Genomic DNA, 22,951 nt, shown 5'->3' on the forward strand with positions numbered 1-22,951 from the left:
CTACAACAAGTAGGGGGGAGGGATAGCTCAGTGGTTTGCGCATTGGTCTGCTAAACCTAGGGTTATGAGTTCAATTCTTGAGGGGGCCATTTAGGGATCTGGAGCAAAAATCTGTCTGGGGATTGGTCCTGCTTTGAGCAGGGGGTTAGACTAGATGACCTCCTGAGGTCCCTTCCAACCCTGATATTCTAGGAGTGCTCCATAAATAAAGGAGGAAATGCCCCCTCAGTTGAAGGGACAGATTCTATTTCTGTTATTCTCTTAAGCTGATTACCCTGTCCCACCACCATCACCTTAGTGTTATTTAGAATGAGCCTTAAACCAGCTGGCTCTCTTCCAAGCTCCAGTCCCAGCCAAATAATGGGATTGGCCAGCTTCATTTCATGAAAGAGGTGCAGACTTGAGATTCAGCAAACAAATTGGTTATGCTGCAAGCCAAACTGTCTTGCCATCCATCCTAGTGGCTTCCTGGGCACACTGAACAGGTGGGGCAGAAGAAAAGAACTGTACAAATGCCCCACAACAGAGACCACCTGGGGCAGATCAGTATCAACTGATATTACCATTTTAGCTCCTCTCTTGGAGAAGAGAAAACCTAAGTGCAGATATAAAGTTGCTAACCATCCCAAACCTATTCCAGATAATTAATAAATATATTGAGGGAGATTTTCAAAGGTACAAATGGCAGTTAGGTACCTAACTTCCACTGACTTGCGAGGCGACAAGAGAGCCACAACAGATGCAGCGAACAGTAAAGTTTGAGTGGGAGTTCAAAGAGGCAGTATGAGAGGCTGTCCTTCCAGGTTCAGCTTTACATGGAATTTCAAGATGGCCAGGGATGGAACAGTGGTGGTGATGTGCAATGGTTGTGCCAAGTTCTCTTTCCTGCCTGAACACTGAAGGGATTTCATGTGCATGAAATGCAAGTTGGTTGCTCTGCTGGAAAAGAAGATTCTTTGATTGGAGAGGCAAGTAAAGATAACACTGAGAATTAGAGAAACTGATGAGTTACTAAATAGTCAAATTCAGGAAACATCAGTACTCCACATTCAAGGAAGGAAGAAGCTGGCCACCAAGGAGTCAGAGAGAGAGAGGCAGTCAGAGAGGAGGCCTGGGAGTTTGTAACCACCAGCAGGGCCGGCTCCAGGCACCAGCATTCCAAGCTGGTGCTTGGGGAGGCAATCTTCAAGGGGCGTCAGTCCCTGTTGTTTTGCCCCCCAGCAGCGCATTGAGTTGCCGCTGCGTACGGCGGGGGCAGTCCATGTGCCCTTAGAGCGGCACGTGTGTTTCCGCGGTGGCAGCAATTCGGCAGCAGCTTCTATATTTAGCTGTCCATGGCGGCTTCAGAGAAACATAGAAGCTGCTGCCGAATTGCCGCCGCTGCGGAAACACGCCTGCCGCCCTAAGGGCACACGGACTTCCCCCGCCGTCTGCGGCGGTGAAAACTGTAGAGCCGGTCCTGACCACCAGAGGCAGGAAGTCACAGTGGCATTCTACTCAGCTGGAGATAGACAAGTACAGGCAGGCTATGGCCACCAGAGAAAAGAGGCAGGGGAGGAATTGCGCACAGCTAGAAGTTTCCAATTGATACCCAGGTTCTCAATGTGAAAAGTGTGGAAGATTCCACTTCAGATACAGCTGGTCGACAGGAACAGAGAGGTATACAGGACATACTTGTGGATGGCAGCTTGCCCGAGCGAGCAAGAAAATCAAGCTTGTCCACAAAGAGTTCTCCAGTAATCCAAGGAAGATATATGATCCTTGCTGGGATTCAATACACAGAAGAATTGAAAGAACATTCTGCAAGATTCAGGCAGACAAGATGATGGTGTGCTGTCTTCCACAAGACATCAGTCTAAAATTTTGAAGTGGATGTAATGGATCCACTGGTGATAGTTCATACTGGCATTAATAACATTGCATCACAGGATATCTTACAGATAGCAGTTGACTTTGGGGAACTCAGAAATGTGCTGAAGAAGAATGTCCAAGCAATCTTCATGAAGATCCTTCTTGTCCCATGGGCAAAAAAAAAGAGGGCAAAAATTCTGAAAGTGAACCGCTGGTTAGGTAAGTCGTGGAAAGTTTTGGTGTTGTAGACCATTGATCCACCTTCTATGGGGAGAGAGGGTTGTATGATTTGAATAGCCTTCATTTCAGTAGCTTCATTTCCCAATCTTCTTGGGAACAAACTGGATAGAATAGTCAGGAGGGCATTAAACTAATAACAAAGGGGACTGGTTAAAAGAGGGAAGATATGAGCATTCAGCACAAGAACAGAATTAATCAAGGTACCAAAGACATGAAGAGAATAAATAATGTAAATGACTACACTCAGGCTCCTAGCACTGGTGTAACAAACAAAAGGAATTGTAATTGCTCATTTATTAGCATAAATTTGATCTAGTTGGTATTAATGAAACCTGGTGGGATGGTTCCCGTGACTGGAACATCAAAATCAATAGTTATAACCTATTCAGGAAAGATTGAGTAGGCAAAAGGGGAGGGGGAGTGGCACTCTGTCAAAAATGGCAATGCCTCTTTTGGACTCACTGACAACTTGCAAGAAAATGAACTTGAATATTTATGGATCAATGTCTTAACAGATAAAACATCTGATGGGGCATTACTTGGGGTCTGCTACAGATAAACAAATCACAGTAGGGAACAGGATGACTGTTTCCTAATGTACTGGTCTATAATGTGTGGGAGGGGGGGAAGTGTGTGATTATGGGGAATTTCATTTAAGAAACATGCTGACAGTCTCAAACTGCCAGTACTAAAACATCCTTGGAATTTGTAAATGTTATACATGACAATTTCCTAACTCAAAAAGTGCTGCAAGCAACATGGGGGCAATTTTACAATTTGACCTCATCTTGTCAAATAAAGAGGAACTGATCATAGAACTAAAAATTAATGGTAACTTAGGTACAGGTAATCGTGATTTGATCACATTTATAATGTGCAAACAGAATAAAGGCCATATCAGTGATACATATATACATACATACATATATACTTGGTGCTATGAAAGGGCCAATTTCACAAAGTTGAAAACAGTTATGAACCTGATCAGCTGGGAATAAAAATTTAATCAGAAAAATGTGAATGGTAATTATGAATTGTTTAAGAACACTTTACTAGATGCCTAAAAAGCCACAAATCCGCAGATGAAGAAGGATGCCATACAGGTTAAAAAAATGACCTAGTTTAGAGGAGGAGTGAAGCTATAAAAATAATATATAACAAGTGGAAGAAAGAGGAAGTTGATAGTAATGAATATAAATGAGAAGCTAAGAATTTTAAAAAATTGATAAGGGAAGCAAAGAAAGACAAGGTGAAATCTACTGCCAGCAGTCAGAGGACAATTAGGAGTTTTTTAAGAACAGGAAGAAAAACAACAAGAACAATGCTATTGGTCCATTACTAGATGGAAATGGTAGAACTAGCAATAATAATGCAGAAAAAGTAGAAGTGTTCAATAAATATTTCTGTTCTAGATTTGGGGAAAAAACAGATGATGTAGTCATATGATAAAACTACTATGATATGATAACACTTTTTCTATTCCACTAGTATCTCAAGAGGATGATTTGGTGGAGACAGCTGGGAGACGCTCATGTAATCTCCATGCCTGATTTCAATATTGAGCAGAAGGAAAATTAAGTAAGAGGAACCAGCAATGGAGAAAAGAACAATAGAGGGAAGGAGAATGGACAACAAGAGGAAAGAGAGTGCCAGTAGCAATATTAACAGTCAGGTAAGTGATATTGACAGCAGAATGAGTATACCTAAATCGGGCAAGGAATCTGAGTGAAGCCAGCAGAAACAAGTAAGATGCCTGAACACCAGTGCAAGGAGCCTGGATAACAAATGGAGGAACTAGACCTGGTGCAGGAAGTGAAATCAGATATTATAGGAATAATAGAAACATGGTGGAATGGTAGTCATGACTGGAGTACCAGTATTGAAGGATATGTGCTGTTCAAAAAAAAGTCAGAAATAAAGGTAAAGGTGGTGGAGTAGCATTGTATATTAATGATGAGGTAGACTGTAAAATAAATAAATACATAAATAAATAAAATGAAGTGATGGAATGGATAAAACAATCGGTTTCAGTCAAAAATCACTTTGGGGAAGAAGGTAACAGTTACCACTAACACTGGGTTAGTGCTTGGGGTATGCTACAGACCCTGAGGATTCAATCAGGATATGGATAGAAACCTCTAATATTTTAACAAAATAAATATTACTGGAAATTGTGTGATTATGTGAAACTTTAATTTCCTATATATAGATTGGAGGACAAGTGCTAATAATCATGGCAGGGCCCAGATATTCTCGAATGAGAGAGCCAACAGATTTCTTCAACAAATACTCACCAAACCAACAAAGAGGTGATGCCATTTTAGATTTAGTATTGGTAAGTAGCGAGGACCTCATAGATGTTCCAGTGATCATGAACTAATTCAGTATAAACTAAATGGAAGGAAAAACAAAAGTAGGTCTGTAACTAGGGTCCTTGATTCAAAAGGGCAAATTTACAAAATTAAGGGAATTAGTTAAGAACTGAACTCAAAGATCTGAATACGGAGGAGACTTGGAAATACTTTAAGTGAAATTTGCAAAGCTATCTAAAGCCTGTATCCCAAGCAAGAGGGAAAAAAAATCATAGGAAAAGGGTTGCAGGCCAAACTGGATGAACAAGCATCCCAAATAGGTTATTAAGAGAAAGAAAAAAGCCTACAAAGAATGGAAGATGGGATGAATCAGCAAGGAGAGCTACTTTTTGGAGGTTAGAAAGTGTAGGGGGGAAAACTGATAACTGCCAAAGGCCAAGCAGAGTTGAGTCCTGCACAGGAAATTAAAGTCAATAGTAAAGGGTTCTTTAAGAATATAACTGATTTTCTAGACAAAGAAAATGCAATAGATCTAATCTATGTGGATTTCAGTAAGGCATTTGATACAGTTCCCCATGGGAAATTATTAGTTAAACAGGACAAGATGCGGATTAATACAAGAATTGAAAGGTGTGTAAGGAATTGGTTTAAGGGGAGACTACAACAGGTCATACTGAAAGGTGAACTGTCAAGCTGGAGGAAAGTTTCTACCAGAGTTTCTCAGGGATCAATCTTGGGACCAGTCTTATTTAACATTTTCTTTCATGACCTTAGCACAAAAAGTGGGAGTGCACTAATAAAATTTGTGGATGACACAAATTTGGGAGGAATTGTCAATATGGAAGGAGGACTGGAATATCATAATCCAGTTTTTTGTAATAGAAATGGAACAATTTAATAGTGCAAAGCTCAAGGTTATGCACTTTGGAATGAACAACAAGAATTTTTGCAATAAACTGGGGATGTATCAATTGGAAGCGACAGAGGAGAAGGAGCAAAGAATCCTGTGGCACCTTATAGACTAACAGATGTTTTGCAGCATGAGCTTTCGTGGGTGAATACCCACTTCTTCGGATGCAAGCAGTGGAAATTTCCAGGGGCAGGTGTGTATATATAAGCAAGCAAGAAGCAAGCTAGAGATAACGAGGTTAGATCAATCAGGGAGGATGGGGCCCTGTTCCAGCAGCTGAGGTGTGAAAACCAAGGGAGGAGAAACTGGTTCTGTAATTGGCAAGCCATTCACAGTCTACAGAACCAGTTTCTCCTCCCTTGGTTTTCACACCTCAGCTGCTGGAACAGGGCCCCATCCTCCCTGATTGATCTAACCTCGTTATCTCTAGCTTGCTTCTTGCTTGCTTATATATACACACCTGCCCCTGGAAATTTCCACTGCTTGCATCCGAAGAAGTGGGTATTCACCCACCAAAGCTCATGCTGCAAAACATCTGTTAGTCTATAAGGTGCCACAGGATTCTTTGCTGCTTCTACAGAACCAGACTAACACGGCTACCCCTCTGATAGAGGAGAAGGAAGACCTGGGCGTATTGGTTGATCACAGGATGACTATCAGCTGCCAAAGTGATACAGCAATAAAAAAGTCTAATGCAATCCTAGGATGCATCCAGCAAGGTATTGCCAGTAGAGAGAGGGAAGTGTTACCATTATACGAGGCATTGGTGAGACCTCATTTGGAATAGTGTGTGCAATTCTGATCTACCATGTTTAAGAAAGATAAACTTGAACAGCAACAGGTGCAGAGAAGGGCTATAGGATAATCAGAAGAATGGAGAACTTACCTTAAGAGAGAAGATTTAAGGAGCCTGGCTTGTTTAGCCTAACAAAATGAAGGCTGAGGGGAGATGGATAAATACCAGGGAGGGAAAGGAGTTACTTAAGTTAAGCACCAGTGTTTGCATAAGAACAAATGGATATAAATAGGCCAGCAACAAGTTTAGGCTTGAAATTAGATGAAAGATTCTAACCACCACAGGTGTGAAGTTGTGCAACAGCCTCCCAAGGGGCGTAGTTGAGGCAAAACACCTAACTGGCTTCAAGACTGAGATAAATGTATAGAGGGGATAGTAGGCATGGCATGGCATGGCATGTGGCTCATCTCTGACTGATAGTAGCAAATATCCCCAACAGACAGAGATGGGACACTAGATGGGGAGGTCTCTGAGTTAGTAATGTGAATTCTTTCCCAGATGTCTGGCTTGTGGGTCTTAATGACATACTCAGGGTCTAACTGACTACCTTATTTTGGGTTGGGAAGGAATTTCCCCCTTATCAGGTTGGCAGAGACCCTGGTGGGGTTTTCACCTACTCTGCAGTATGGGGCACAGGTCACTTGTTTTAAACCAAAGTAAATGGTGGATTTTCTATAATTTGAAGTCTTTAAATCATGATTTGAGGTCTTTGGTAACTCAGCCAGAGGTTATGGATCTATTACAGGAGTGGATGGGTGAGGTTCTGTGGCCTCCGATGTGCAGGAAATCAGACTAGATAATAATGACAGTCCCTTCTGGTCATAAAGCCTATGAGGATGTTCAACAGCAACTATGATTTTAAATCAGCATGTCCGGATAGCTTGTGAGGGATATAAAAGAGCTTGCTGAGGAGCTTATCGGAACATTCATTTTGAATTTCAATAAGTCTTGGGGCAATGGGGATATTCCAGAAAACTGGAAGAAAGCTAAGGGTGTGCCAACAGTTAAAAAGGGAAACAGAATGATCTGGGTAGTTATAGGCCTGTCAGCCTGATATTGATCCTAGGCAAGATAATGGAGTGGCTGATATAGTACTCAATAAAGAAATAAAAGAAGGTAATACAAATTAATGCCAGTCAACATGGGTATATGGAAAATTAAAATGCATCTTCTTGGGAGGAGATTCAAAATTTGGTTGATAAAGATAAGTAGTGATGTATTATACTTAGACTCCTGTAAGCATTTGACTTAGTATCTCATGATATTTTGATTTAAAAACTAAAATGATATAAAATTAAAATGGCACATATTAAATGGTCTAACTGCTGGCTAACTGAAAGGTCTTAAAATGTAATTTTAAGCTGGGAATCACCAGAGATGTTTTTCTAGTGGGGTTCCACAGGGATTGGTTCCTGGCCCTACACTACTAAACATTTTTATTAATGACCTGGAAAAAAAAATCATCACTCTCACTGTGGGGGAGTGGTAAATAATGAGGAGATGTCACTGATACACAGTGATCTGGTCTTGGTAAGCTGGGTGGAAGCAAACAATATGCATTTTAAAATAGCTAAATGTCAAGGCATATATCTAGGAACAAAGAATGCAGGCCATACTTACAGGATAGGGGGACTCTAACCTGGGAAGCAGTGACTCTGAATAAGATTTGTGGGATGTGGTGGATAATCAGCTGAATTTGAGCTTCCAGAGCAATGCTGTGGCCAAAAGAGTTAATGTGATCCTTGAATGGTTAAACGGGACTATAAAGTAAGAGAGTGCTATTTTACCTCTGCATTTTGGTACTGGTGTGACTGCTGCTGGAATATGGTGTCCAGTTGTGGTGTTCATAATTTAAGGATGTTGATAAATTGGAGAGGGTTCAGAAAAGAGCCACAAGAATGATAAAATGATTTTAAAAAATGCCTTATAGTGATAGGCTCAAGGACCCCAATCTATTTAGAGAAAGGACATTGAGGGATAATTTGATTACAGTCTACAAATACTTATGTGGGTAACAAACAATTATGAATATGCTCTTCAATCCAGTGGTGACAGATATAACATGATCTAATGATTGCAAGGTGAAGCTAGACAAATTCAGATTGGAAATAAGGTATAAATTTTTAACGGTGAGAGTATTTAACCTTTGGAACAACCTACCAAGAGTCATGGTGGAGTTGCCATCACTGACAAATTTGAAATCAAGGTTGGATGTTTTTCTAACAGATATGCTCTAGGAATTAATTTTGGGAAGTTCTATGTTCTGTGATTTACAGGTCAGACTGGATGATCACAGTAGTCCCTCCTGGCCTTGGAATCTATGAATATGGGAGTTAGGAGCTTACAGGCTCCTGTGACTTTGAAAATATCCCTAATAAAGTAAAACTGGGCCTTTCACACATCTGTCACTCCCTAGTCTATCTCACCCTAGTTCAATGTATTCTGTTAATTATTGTTTATGGTTTCTCAGCCTTCCAGTTGAAATGAAATCCACGTGATGAGCCAATTAGAATTAATTTTTCAAGTAACGTTTTGACAGACACTTTGTCTAATACATTACTAAAATCCCTGTACTATGACACCTACTGCATTTCCTCTATATATGTAGTAGTTTTGTCACAAAGTCCAAGAAGTGATCCAGGTTACCTCACATGATTTAATAAGCTTTTGATTTGTTTTGGATTCAGTAAATGGGGGAGGGGAGAAAGGGTTCAAACGAGATAGGCATGTGTAATGGCTTCATTTCATAACATTTTTACCATGAAGACCTCCTCTCTGTGAAATGAGTGTAATATTTTTAGCACACATTTTAAACTCTTGATGCTAATATGACATACAAGTTTCCAAACTTTATACTTTTGTATTACAACGCCCTCCCCCAAAAGAATTGGCTATATGCCCCACTTTGATTTATTCAGTGTCAAAAAACAACATCCCACAGGGTTATTTCCTTTCTTAAGGTTTCACTTGCATTTTTCCTACTCTAAAGGTCAAGATCAGTCATGAAAACTTTAATTCTATAAAGCAGGGGTCAGCAACCTTTCAGAAGTGGTGTGCCGAGTCTTCATTTATTCACTCTAATTTAAGGTTTCGTGTGCTGGTAATACATTTTAACGTTTTTAGATGGTCTCTCTCTATAAGTCTATAAACTACTGTTGTATGTAAAGTAAACAAGTTTTTTTTTAATGTTTAAGAAGCTTCATTTAAAATTAAATTAAAATGCAGATCTTATCAGTTTAGTGCAGTGGTTCTTAACCTGGGGTGCACACACCCCCTGGGGCAGGGCCGGTGCAAGGATATTTTGCGCCTAGGCGAAACTTCCACCTTGCACCCCCCTCCCCGTTCCACATCAGTTCATTGAGGGGCAAATCCCAACGAGCCTTTATAGACCCCAGGGGCCAGCCTGCCCATGCACCCAGCTCCCCACTCACCTAGGGTTACTGTATTTCAACAATCAAAATAGAGGGGAGAGCCCTGCCCCCATCCACTCCCTCCCACTTCCCACCCCAACTGCCCCTGTCAGAACCCCTAACCCCCCACTCCTTGTCCCCTGACTTCCCCCTCCTGAGACCACCGCCACCCTAACTGCCCCCCTAGAACTCTTCCCCCTACCTGTTCCTTGACTGCCCCAACCCTTATCCATACCCTCGCCCCCAGACAGACCCCCCGGGACTCCCACACCCCATCCAACCTCTCCCCATCCCCTGACAGGACCCCCAGAACTCCCAACCCATCCAACCCTCCCTCTGCTACCTGACTGCCCCCCGGGACTCCCCTTACCATGCCCATGCCAGTCAGACGCTGCCTCCACATGGAGGCAAAACTCCACGTGGAGTGTTGAGGCAGCAGGAGGGGGGGAGCTGCGGGAGGGCAGCAGCAACGGCGGCTCACACTTCCGGGAGCCGCAGAACCCGAGTGTGCTGAGGGGGGAGCCGGGGGCATGCCTGCCCGGGCTGTGGCCTGGTGCCCTCCCCGGGGGGCTCCTGCAGAAGATGCATACAGGCAGTGGTCCCCGTGCACCCCCCGGCTCCCCCCTTGCCACGCTCACGCTCTGTGGCTCCTGGGAGTGTGAGCCACCACCCCTCCTGCAGCAGGCTCAGGGCCCCGTGCCCCAGCGGCTCACACTCCCAGGAGCCACAGAACCCGAGCGCAGTGACGGGGGAGCCGGAGGGCACGCCTACCGCCGGCCTGGGGTCCTGGCCGCCGGCCCTGCTCAGCCTCCTGCCGGCCTTGGGTTCCGTTCACTCAGCCAGCAGCTGGCTGAGCGGAGCCAGCAGCCAGGACCCCAGCAGGCAGTTGCGTGCGAGGCAAAATCGGCTCGTGTGCCACCTTGCTATAAAGGAAAGAAAGAAAATCTGCAGTCCATTTGTCCTAGGGTCACAGATATGAATCCCACAAAGTGTTTGTATTTGATCTTGAACTTCAGCTGGAGTCAGCTGCTCCCCCATAAGAGTCCATAAGATATTCAATGGTGGATCGAGAACTTGGCCACATCAATTGCCCACAATGCTAGAAAACAAAATCAGGACACAAATCTTCCTCTTTTGTCAAGCTTTGTGTTGGCTCGGTCTCCTCTGTTCCACCAAATTTTCCCATCTTTGTTGATCCATTGTGCAAGAAATTGAGAAATCACCTCCAGGCTTTAGTCCACATGCACTAACTAGTACACATGATGCAAACATATGGACAGGATACAGTCCTCATCTACAAGAACTGTATCCTGTCCATATGTTAAGCCCTTCTTAAAGGCCTAGCAATTCTGTGCTCCTTACAGTGAATAAAGACCCTGGGCAAGTGTCTTTACTGCTCTGTGACTGTTTCTTCTCCTATCCTGTATCTGTCTTGTCTACCTAGATCAGGGGTCCTGAAACTGGGGGTCGGGACCCCTCAGGTGGTCACGGGGCTATTGCATGGGAGTGGGTCGTGAGCAGCCAACCTCCACCCCAAACCCTGCTTTGCCTCCAGCATTTATAATGGTGTTAAATATATAAAAATGTGTTTTTAATTTGGGGTGGGGGCGGTTGCACTCAGAGGCTTGCTATGTGAAAGAAGTCATCAGTAAAAAACAGTTTGAGAACCACTCACTTAGATTGTAAACACTTTGGGACTGTCTCTCATGTGTTAGGCACTGTACAAATGCAACATGGCCCTGATGTCACAAATGGGACATGGACGGTCTCACCCAATGGTTGACATGGGAGACAGGCTGGGTCAAATACCAGGAGATCAGGGTCTGAGCTATGCCAGAGGGCAGCTGGAGAGTCAGGTGGCAGGAGGCAGACAAGGTCTGGGAGATCACTGTCCAGCAGTAGGTGCAGGTAGAACAAGGGAAGCAGCCCTCAGCAGGGGAAACTCAGTTGCATGGACAACTTCCTCTTCCTGTTTGGGGAGGGATAGCTCAGTGGTTTGAGCATTAGCCTGCTAAACCCAGCGTTGTGAGTTAAATCCTTGAGGAGGCCACTTAGGAATCTGGGCCAAAAATTGGTCCTGCTAGTGAAGGCAGGGGGCTGGACTCAATGACCTTTCAAGGTCCCTTCCAGTTCTAGGAGATTGGTATATCTCCGATTATTACCTGTGCTCGGTTTAAATACAAGCAGGGAACCAATCAGACACCCCAGTGTTTCGGCAACTCTGGAATTCAGCTTCCAGTCCTGGCAACTGTTAGCAGGTTATTGGGTGGTTGGCTAGCATTTACAAGGCCCTAATAGCCCTATGGCCCAGGTTTGAGAACTGTGGTCCCTGACAGGTGAAGCCTGTAGTGCTAGAGCAGGGATCGGCAACCATTGGCAGGCGGCCCATCAGGGAAATCTGCTGGCGGGCTGGGACGGTTTGTTGACTTGCAGCGTCCGCAGGTTCGGCTGATCCACAGCTCCCACTGGCCGCGGTTCACTGTTCCAGGCCAATGAGGGCTGCGGGAAGTGGCGTGGGATGTGGCCACTGCTTCCCACAGACCCCATTGGCCTGGAACAGTGAGCCAGTGGGAGCGCAGATCAGCCGAACCTGCCAGGCTGCAGGTAAACAAACCGTCCCGGCCCACTAGTGGATTTCCCTGACAGGCCGCGTGCCAAAGGTTGCCGATCCCTGTGCTAGAGTAACACAGATTATTACTAAGATAAATTGTCTCGTTGTTTTCTGCCACTAATCCCTACCTACTTGTGTATTTGTCCTTTAATTATAAATTCTTTGGAGCAGGAACTATATCTGAAGTGTTTGTGGTGATCCTACTACATACATACATAGCGTATATAAATAATAATGATAAAATCATCTCATCTTCTTGCTGGGCCTATATTTTCCTAAAAATTCATGAGACAGAATCACCCATTACTGATCTGAAGCTTCCATATCCTGGGCACTCCGTTCTTAAATGGTTTCCTTTGGTTTGGGGATGGATGTGAACCTCACTTCTGCATGATTATATATATTTTTAAGTTGTCTTATTCTTACAGAAGCATGAAACCTGGAAAGAACGTCAAACTGAAGTAATTTTCATTAGGGCCAATTTAACAATGTAGGCACTCCCACAAGACCAGCTATTAAGGTTGTTCATGCATTTGAACAATTTCAGACATCACAACTTATTGGTTGAGTTGATAGTATGCCACATTACATTAGTGTCAGTGACTAGCCAAAGTTACAGATGTGTTTTATGTACATTTCAGAATTCTGCTTTCAAAGTACAAAAAGAAAAACAAAATAACTATTCGGGTCATTTCCTTTTAGCGGAAGCAAAGTCTATTCTACACAAACATGAAATAGATGACTAGCTGGGAATCCAGCCACTGGTGCCTAGGGTAAAATCTGTTTTTTTTATTTACTTTATTCAAAAGGACAGTGCAGACCTGAAATGGATCAGATATGTATAGTTTATTTTACATTAAACTAGCAGGTTTCATGAGTAAATCAAAACAACAGGAGTAAATCACTGATTCCTAAGAACCAGTAGGTGGGCAAATTACAAAAACCAATTGCTATGTTGGTTTTAGTCATCTAAGCCTAATTCTTTTCTCACTTACAGCAGTGTAGTGAGATCAGATTCAGGCCCATACTATTTAAGAATGTAGCCTCTATCATAAATGGCGGTTACAAGTAAGAATTCAGAGAGAATAGACATGCAGAAATGAGCATCCCTTTTACCTTTTCTTTCAGGTTAGCTATGAGACATGAATATGTGGCTAGCATGGTTCTCCATCAATATCTGAAAATGCCTCCTCTGAAAGGGAACAATGATGCTAGGTTTCCCTATATTTTTGCAAGGAAGTGTTTGAAATGCTGATAGTCCACATTTTAAAATCAGATACTTCACTCTTAGTGATGCACACTCATGGGGCAAAACGTGAGCTCATTTAAAACAATGGGAGTTTTGTCATCAATTGAAATGGAACCTGGATTTGGCACTCAATGAGAAGGGCTAATCCTCTTAAAATACTCCTGAAGCAATTTTAATTTTCTCAACAGAAAACTCCCCACTGTCACCCCTCTTCAACTTGGAGCCCTTAGGGTATAGGGAAAACTCCCAATCTTTGCTAGCATTCTGGATTTGGGGATTAGAGATCTTCATTTTCTGAAAATACTGAGTTCCAATAATATTTTACAGGATAATTGAGTCAAATTTAGTTGAAAATTTAGGTTTTAGAAAATAAGCATTAAAAAATATTATATTAGTTCTAATGGAAGCATGGAGTATATCATTCAACCTTTACTTAAAAGTCTTATTAGCGTCAAACTGAGATTCCAGTGAGTTTTGTCCAATTAAGAAATCCAGGATTTGGCCAAGTTATCAAAAGCAAATGTTCTGCAGAGTCGGAACCCTCAAGTGTTGCTATCAGTGCATTAAATCCTAAAATGGACTCAGCCCAGCCTGAAGGTGATGCAAAAAGGAAACACCATACTAAATGATGAAGCGTAGGTTCTAATCCCTTCATGTTTAATAATCAGGGGTGTTATCTGTAATACAGATATGGAGATCAGATTTTTATTTTTTTATTGGCCAGTGTTGAGGCCCAGGTCCTCTTTCAAATGCAGTGTGGCTGGTTTGCACTGCAATGGTGGTATAAAGCAGCCCTAAAATTATGCATCCAGCCCCAGATGGATCACCTCAGTGTAAAGGGTCCTCCGGTGGCACTGAGCTAGCATGGTAGATCCTAGCCTCTGTCAGTGTAGACGAAGAGTGTTCAGGAGAAAATAGGCAAGTCTGCAGACTCTGTATGCCCTTCAGATATCTGCAGATTGGTTTGGATCCCCGGGACTATTAGCATCCAGTATAAATTAGAGTAAGCTTTAGAGCTGCTTTAAGTTACACCTGGGGGACCAGACCAATGTACACCTGATTTAGGATATGCAGAGCGCAAAAGCCATCTCTTCAATCACCTTCTGGACTCTGTAATTTGACCCATGATGTCTGACTCAACTATGCATTAGTGGCAGCCACCAATCACATATAGAACGGAAGCCAGTCCCAGGACAGAGAAATCACGATACAACAAATTCATGCTGTGAAACACTCAGTGGGAACTCTGCTGGGAGCAGGTGAATCTTGTGAGACCTTGGAAATGATAAACAACTTGAATTCACAAGCACCAACAGCATGAATTTAAAGAGTATACAAAACTGAAACACATGCTACCCATCAAGAGAAAAGCTTTCCCCCCGAATACAAAAACACCCATCAATTCAGAAAATCAGTGTCAAGTCTTTCTAATTTTAGAGCATCTAGAAAGAATGGCAGGATTTCTATCTCTGCCTTACTCTTCTTGATGTAAAGGCATGTTTAAGCCATGGGCCCAGTTCTTGGCATAGTGCAATTACACCAGAATCTCAGCTTCCATTAAAAACTTAGTAAGCTTCTAGCCCTAATGGTTGTGCCAATATCTGCATGAGTCTGTAGGCTGCCTGAAATAATAGCTGTGACAGGCTTAAACTGCATCACACATCTCCATAATGCATTACCAACAAGACCCACAACTCTGGGGGACCCTGCCAATAACAGATGGCTGTGAATGTAGCAGCACAAAGAAGGGGATTACAGTAGTCCCAGCCTACACGTACAAGTAGGTACATCCTTGGCTGTTGAAATAAGTATTGAAGGCCGCTCTGGTACCACTTCTGCCTCTCCAGGGTTTGGGACAGGGCTTCCTACTGACACCCTAAGCTCCTAAGGAGGAGGACCCGGCTGCAACTCCTATGGGAAGATGAGAGCCTCCTGCCGCTGCCCCGTCTCTATGGGAGGTCCCCTTAACATCACCACTACCAAAAGGGAGAGGTGGTCAGGGCTATTGTGTTCACACAGCATCTCAGGGAACCCCAAAACTGTGATGTGCCTACAGCCTGAAATTACCTTCACCTGGCCTTGCATTACATCCTAGAATCACATGTGGACCAACATGTGGAGGTGGAGCTGGGAGGGTGACATAAATATATATCAGCTGCCCTGTGGAAATGTGAAAGGTATGTTTAGCAAAACTCAGAACTGGAACCTGATCTAGCCTAGCTATATGAATGCCAGAGAAATTAGTATAATTCCAGAGCCTAACAACTATATTAATAATACTTGTATAGCACCCTGAATTTCCTAATTAATTACAGGCATCATTTAAGGAAACCTCACAATCCACCTTTGATGTAGGGAAAATTGACTAGGGAAATTGAGGCAGAGAGTTTCAATGACTTACCCAAGGCCACAGAGGCAGTGACTGTCAGAGCCGGGATTAGAGCTCAGGAGTTTTTGGCTCCCAGTCCCATGCTCAGACCACTAGACCATGGCCTCAGGACATTTCCAGCTGGTCTTCAGTCTAAAAAAAAGTAAATTCTCAAATCCAATATGCAATATGTATTTATATTTTTACTTTGAAAATAGAATGTAATGGTATGAGTAACACCACATTGCTGGTAAATCAATGATGAAAACAAGCCAGTACATTTTGTCCAATTTACCTTAATCATACATTTGTGTATGATAAAGATTTGCAGAAAATTTTTCATTTAAATTTCAGCCAATACAAACAACTTTAGTATTTCTCCGGGTAAAGAACAAATTACCTTTCCAAGCCAGCCAGCATGTCATTTGTATTAATGGTGAGTAATGCTAAGTTGCTCTGTGCGTAAGAAAACTCTATTAAGAAAGTCACGTCCCTTGGCGAAGCTAGATCCTTAGTAAATTTTACTAGCTAAGCAGTGAGCTCCATGTCAAAGTAATTACACCTTTTATCCACTGCGCGCTCTCTTTTAGCTTCTTCATACTCCTTAATTTCCCACTTCAGCTAATTTAGCAGTAAAATCACAGAGGTTTTAAAAGGTTAGCAACTGGCGCATGAATGTTCTGTTAAGCTCCATGCATTGAAAGCACATCATGTAAAAGAAGGAATTAATTAAGTAACAATTAAGTAGTGATGGATCATTGACAACATATATACACTTTGGTGCTAAAATTAATCTCCCCTGTAAAGCCAATAGATTTGTGTATCTCCTCATTTATACACTGGCAAGATTCATGCTTGAAATATAAAAGGGCCATGTTTCTACGCAGTATCTGGTGAAATCATGACACATCTTCTGGCACTGATGAGATTATATAGTCTTTCTCACACAAGAGAGTCAGGTAAATTCATTTTAAAAATCAGATTTGGGAGATTAATGAAAATATAAAAAGCAGAACATTTTTGCATGGCAGGTGATTTGAAGATAACCATAGAGGCATTTTTAAATAAAGGCATTTTAAAAATAAAAGTACTTAGCATGAATCACTTTGTTAAAAGCATCAGAGGGGTAGCCGTGCTAGTCTGGATCTGTAAAAAGCGACAAAGAGTCCTGTGGCACCTTATAGACTAACAGACGTATTGGAGCATAAGCTTTCGCGGGTGAATACCCACTTCGTCAGACGCATGTGGTGGAAATTTCCAGAGACAGGTATAAATATGCAGGCAAGAATCAGTCTAGAGATAACGAGGTTAGTTCAATCAGGGAGGACAATGCCCTCTTCTAGCAGCTGAGGTGTGAACACCGAGGGAGGAGAAACTGCTTTTGTAGTTGGCTAGCCATTCACAGTCTTTGTTAAAAGTGTTAACAACTAAGAAGTGTTCTGTTCCTACAGCATCTCCTCTAGTAAGCTGCCATATTGTTTCCTTGTATTGACAATCAGATGCTTAGTACATAGATTGGCAGTTGGCCCAGTCAATCTTCAATTCTAAAAGCCTCTTATGGGATGAAAAATCCTTGGTTCATTCACACCTTGTAGAAAGGATGACAGGGCATAAGTGACATCCAGATCCATTTAGAATATATGTTGGGTCTGATTCTCCCTTCCCTGGCACGTTGTGTAGTCATTTACAGCTGTGCAAAGTGAATGAAAAATGGGCATAAAAGGCTGCCACGAGTGTGAGTAGAGAATTGCGATTTGGTTGCAATACTTTGCACAGGCATAAATGCTTACACAAAGTGCAGGCAGGCAATGAAAAAATCAGGCCTTGACTATCTAGGTTAAACTATTTTGACACAAAACTATTTTGACACCAGCCAAGCCCTTCTTAGGAAACACAATACACAGAAACATGTGGGTGCAAAGTGTATTTACTAGATAAGCTTGCAGTTTCCTGGATATTTGGCACATAAAATATTAAGCATTATTACATAATGTGATGCTGTTCACATTAGTAAAACTCATCCAGGCAAGAGTTCTATTTCTGCCTCATTTTAATGGGAAAAAAATGGGTTCTAGCATCCATATTCTCATGAGAGGAAACTTATCACCTCCCTTCACTTAGCTTCATGTTTCACACACTTCTGCTATGCCCAAGCCCGGACATCATATTATTTACACAAGTGCCTATAATGCTATAACACTAACAACAGACATCAGTGCAAGAGTCACTACAAATGGAAGTCCTCAAGTGTTCAGTTCTATTCCTCCTTACCAGTTATAGTACATATAGTGCAGCATATAATTACTGATATGACATCAGTAATAGGATATCTTGTGTTACAGAAACTTATCCCTGCTATGGTAGTGAAAGGTACAGTACTAGTATCACTTTCCCTTTCAGATACAACCTAATATTACCTGCAAACACCTGCATAAATTTTGTAGGTTAACGAATTTAGGCCCCAATCCCGCTCCCATTAGAATATATGGCAGAATATTCACTTATTTCCACAGGAGGATTAGACCCACAATGGGCTGTATATTCTCTGTGTATTTGGAGGTTAATTCCACAGTGTTCCTTATCACCCCATCTCAGGCTGCACGTTGCTGTACTTATATTTTCAACAAGGAGCAGTATGGATCTAGCAGAAGGCTGATGAAGAAAAATCTTTCTTTCTTTATTCCTTCAATCAGTATTGCTACAAAGAAGAGTGTTGGTGCTTCCATTATAAATCCTCTTTTCTTAAGGGTTTATATTAGTCATTATGAAGCCCATATGAACCAAGTTCCCACATCTTTTGATATTTTCTGACCCCTCCCCTGCACACCAAATCAAGTGCCCTATGAACAATTGGATTATTTTTTTTTTAGTACTATTTTTTTTTTGTCATTTATGCTGGACCCAGTGTTCCTTGGAACATCCTGGACTGTTAGTTTGGCTCAATAGACAATTAATGTATGTGTGCACACCCTCCCACCTGCCCATTACACTTCAGCTTAGCGGTCACTAAGGTGGTGGGAGAAGATGTAGTGGGAGGGGTACAGAAGGGCTACAGTAGAATTGCACTTCCCTCTGGTAATTCTCCAATGCTGTATGGTCTCTTAGGGATCTGAGCCAGCTGTTGTAGACTGTTCTAAATTAGGTAAGGGCCTGGGCTGTGACAGGGTTGGACAGAAGTCCTTTTCTCTCCTCCGTTGAGCATATCTTGTCACAGAAGAGATTCTTCTTAATAAGACTTTGCTCAGCATTGCCATAATTTCCCAAGGATGTGTCCTGATTCTGATCTCATTTATTGTGGTAGAAAACAAGAGTAATTCTGTTTAGGTCAGTAGAGTTAAACAGTTGTAAAGCAGGTGTGAGATCAGAATCAGGCCCTGGTGTCAAATCTAAAAGATCCACTGAACCAATCTGATAGATATCTAACATTAATTTCTCGGGGTAGGCACTGTGCTTACTTTTTATCTTTCATAGCACCAAGCATATCACTGGTGCATCCTGATAAAACAAACAATAATAATGATAGATGCAAATGTCTCAGGGTACATAGGTAATTTGCTTTACCTGAGGTACCGAAAATATCACTGAATTAATGAGATTTTGAATAATACTGTGAGCGTTCCAAAGATACCCTGTCAGGTCTGTCTGCCCTTGGGAGCTGATGATATTGTTTCCCTCTATTATATTTTTATATCACCATTTCATAAATTACACTCTTATGACCTAAAGGAAATGAAGATTAAAGTTCTGATCTGGAGACTGAGAGGTAAGTTTGCAACACTATCCATAATGTACCTTGCTATGTATAGCAACTACAGGGATGTCAGGATGGCATGGGATCTTACATTAGAACAATACCAAATTCACAGATTATGCTTGGAAATGTCACTTGACAATAAATGTTATTCTCAAAGATTGGTTAAAAAAAAATTAAAAAGTGAAGGTCATGTTGATTTTGTGTCAAAATACTGACACTGTAAAAACACTATAAAATATGCAATAGTGTCTCCTAACCTCTCTCCAGAGAAAGAATCTATGTAGGAGATCCTGCTTGATAGGCTTGTGCCCTAACCCTGCTAAACCTCACTAATTTGAAGCATACTGAGGTTAATATATAAAGCAGGTTTTGAAGTAAATCTTTATGATGAAACATTCTTGAAATGTCAGTTATTTAAGTGTAGCTTGAGAGTCCTCTAAACCTATGGAAAAAAATATCCCCGATGGCATAGCAACCTATCAGGGTATTATTCTACCATATCTCCTGGGACGTTTTAAATTTTTGAAGCACAAGAGTCTTCAGTTGGTTTGGAGAATGTCCCACAGACTGATGCTTGATGCTAAAAGTCCTGGGGGCCATCACTGTTGTAGGCATATTCAATCTCAATATAACGTCTTCAAACAAATCCAAAACACTACAGGAGACGACACCAAGGAGTTGAAAAGTACAATATGGACAAGTTACCGCCAAAGTTCTGATTATCCCCCAAAATGGGTTTTATTGTTTTGTTTTCTTTGGGCCTCACGTAAATTTTCCTCTGGGAAGATGGAGATTTGTCTTTGAAAACTGCCTTTTTATTATAGTGAAAAGCCAAAACTACTTTTATTTAAAAAAATACAAACTAATTTCCCCCCCATTCGATCAGTAGTATGAAGTTTTATATCCTTGCTCTACCCACAGTTCAGAATACACAGTAGGGTGAAATAAAGGTGAAAAGACAATTTTTACTGGCTGAATTTATGGACCCTTTTAAGTCAAAGTTTGGCATTTTACATCCTTTTAGCAATCTGCTACACTTTCCCTGTCTGTGATCACAGGTATGAAAGTACATGTGTGTGCCTCAGTATGGGTCTTTGTGAGCATGGGCTACTAACTGGTGTCTAACTTTAAAACCCTATGCTGCATCTAAATTTGAAGTCTCAGCCTTTGCTCTCTGGAAGTTACAGATGAGGAGGAACAAAAGGGAAATAGCTTACCGTGGTTGTCTTTATTCGCCCACCCGGTTGTGTACAGGTCCAGCCTGATTTATTGATTAGCAAATCACAGCCTTCTCCTTCTAAACATGGAAGCATTTCACACCACTGTTTTGTTTTGATAATTCGTGCTGTGGAAGAGGAAAAAAACAAAAACAGTTGGCAGGTGGGTTTGAGTTTCACTTCCCTCTGAACTCTGACTCATTAGAGGTGCCAATTTTCATAATCAGATAATTCAATCATAGGCTATGCCATAGATAGCCCCAAGCAATTTACAAACTTATTTACATTGCCTGCTGTGCCAACCAATTATATAACAAAAACAAAATTTAAATAACAATAAAACAAAACAGAGTACTGGTTTAACAAAAGAAGATAAAAGAACAAGCAGAGGTAAGTTTTCAATGACATGAATTTCTGGTGTATATGAAATATAATGGGAAGACCAATGGTTAAAATTAATAATAATGTTGTTTGCAGTGTTGTAATTGTGTCAGTCCCAGGATATTAGAGAGTCATGCTGCGTCAAGTAATATCTTTTATTGGCCCAACTTCCATTGGTGAAAGAGCCAAGCTTTTCAACTTATGCCAATCTCTGAAGAAGAGTTCTGTGTAACACTGAGTTACACCCAGAAATATATGCTAAACTGTCTCCATTCATGGGGCTGTCGAGGGATGCCAGGAAACAAATAAGTTTTTATTTTATTTTATTTTAATTGGTTAGCCCATCTGCTAATTTCTCTTTGTGTTCTTTGCTGGGATCTCAGAATGCATCCATCTGTGACATTACAAATACTATGGATTGGCAGCCTAGGTATTAGTGATGTCATATTCTATGACAGCAGCAGCAAATTGAAACATACCAAAAATATTTCACTAAATGGAAAGAAAAACAAAAGGTTTGTTAAAACAGATTATTGTGCTAAACACACATGGTTAGCATGATCATTTAGGCCCTGATGCTGAAAATGATTAACATACTTTAGGAATTCAAATAGTCCCATGGAGCATTTATTAGAGTTTGCAGGATCAGGGCCTTAGCACATATCTATGGTATGAACTTAGTTTCCCCTTTTACTTTGCCATTCCCTGTAACAGAAGAGTGCTGCGGGGACGTCTCATATTACTAAGACTTCACTATTTTCACAGTATGTTTACATGCATAATACCAACTACTATCAATAATTAAAATTGAATTACAGTTGTCAGAACAAATAAAGTGTATTTCCTGATGCAATATCTTTGCATTTTATTGTGTTTATTCACTGAGGGTGAAATTCATCCCCATGCAGAGAGTCAGCAGAAAGCCTACGACTCTCTTAAATCCCACTCAGATCCAGTTTTGAGGACTTAAATGACACTTATATGACGCATAGACCTTCGGATAGTTCTCTGCAAAGGGGTGAATTTCATCCTAAGGGCCTGTGAGCTGCTTTGCACCTTCTAACAAGTGCTGAGCCTCTTCAGCTGCATTGAAGTCAATGGGGATTGTGCACACACAGCACCTAGTAGAATTGTGTTTTTAGATAGTGATCATTTCAGTTAGAGAACATGAGCATTCAACCAACAGCTTTCAAGAAGATAAATCAGAACAGTTCCAGGCAGTGGTTACAAGTAAAGTAAAGTATTCTTAACTGATCTGCAGCATTCAGCAGTTTTCAGTAGGTTTTCCAGTTATTAAAGAGAAAGGTTAATATTGTTCAACTGTATATTCTAGGACCGAGATCGGCAACCTTTGGCACACGGCTTGCCAGGGTAAGCACCCTGGCAGGCCGATTTGTTTATCTGCTGCATCCACAGGTTCAGCCGATCGTGGCTCCTACTGGCAGTGGTTTGCCGCTCCAGGCTAATGGGGGCTGTGGAGTGGCGAACCGTGGCCAGTCGGAGCCACGATCAGCCGAACCTGCGGATGCAGCAGGTAAACAAACCGGCCCAGCCCGCCAGGGTGCTTACTCTGGCGAGCTGCGTGCCAAAGGTTGCCGATCCTTGTTCTAGGATAAGATAGCTTGAACAAAAATGCATTTAGTGACTTTTTACTCATAATTAACCTTCTTAACAGGATATCTATGTTTCTCAGTAAAACAGCAGCATTGTTTTCTGTATTTCCTTTTTACATGTGTTCGTTATTCAGTCAGGCAGTTACCCACTGCTGCATCTCTGGTAAATCTCCCAAATAGAAAGCATCATCTTTTTGTGACAGCAAAAAAAAGTGAGATAAACCTTGTCCAACAGCAAT

At 41.7% G+C, this 22,951-nt stretch overlaps 1 protein-coding gene across 5 annotated transcripts in view; it reads right to left on the minus strand.

Moving 5' to 3' along the window:
* Nucleotides 1–22,951, minus strand: part of TAFA5 (TAFA chemokine like family member 5) — a 594,392-nt gene that overhangs the window by 84,763 nt on the left and 486,678 nt on the right. For all 5 annotated transcript variants that reach the window (XR_005592624.1, XR_005592625.1, XM_039519835.1 and 2 more), the window contains exon 3: nucleotides 20,719–20,846. Coding sequence is in view for 3 of the 5 variants with exons in the window: in XM_039519835.1 (XP_039375769.1) it covers nucleotides 20,719–20,846 (128 nt within the window). In the remaining 2 variants the exon portion in view is untranslated. The remainder of the gene's footprint in view (nucleotides 1–20,718; nucleotides 20,847–22,951) is intronic.

The sequence above is a fragment of the Mauremys reevesii genome, linkage group 1 (assembly GCF_016161935.1).
Source record: "Mauremys reevesii isolate NIE-2019 linkage group 1, ASM1616193v1, whole genome shotgun sequence".
Taxonomy (NCBI): domain Eukaryota; kingdom Metazoa; phylum Chordata; order Testudines; family Geoemydidae; genus Mauremys; species Mauremys reevesii.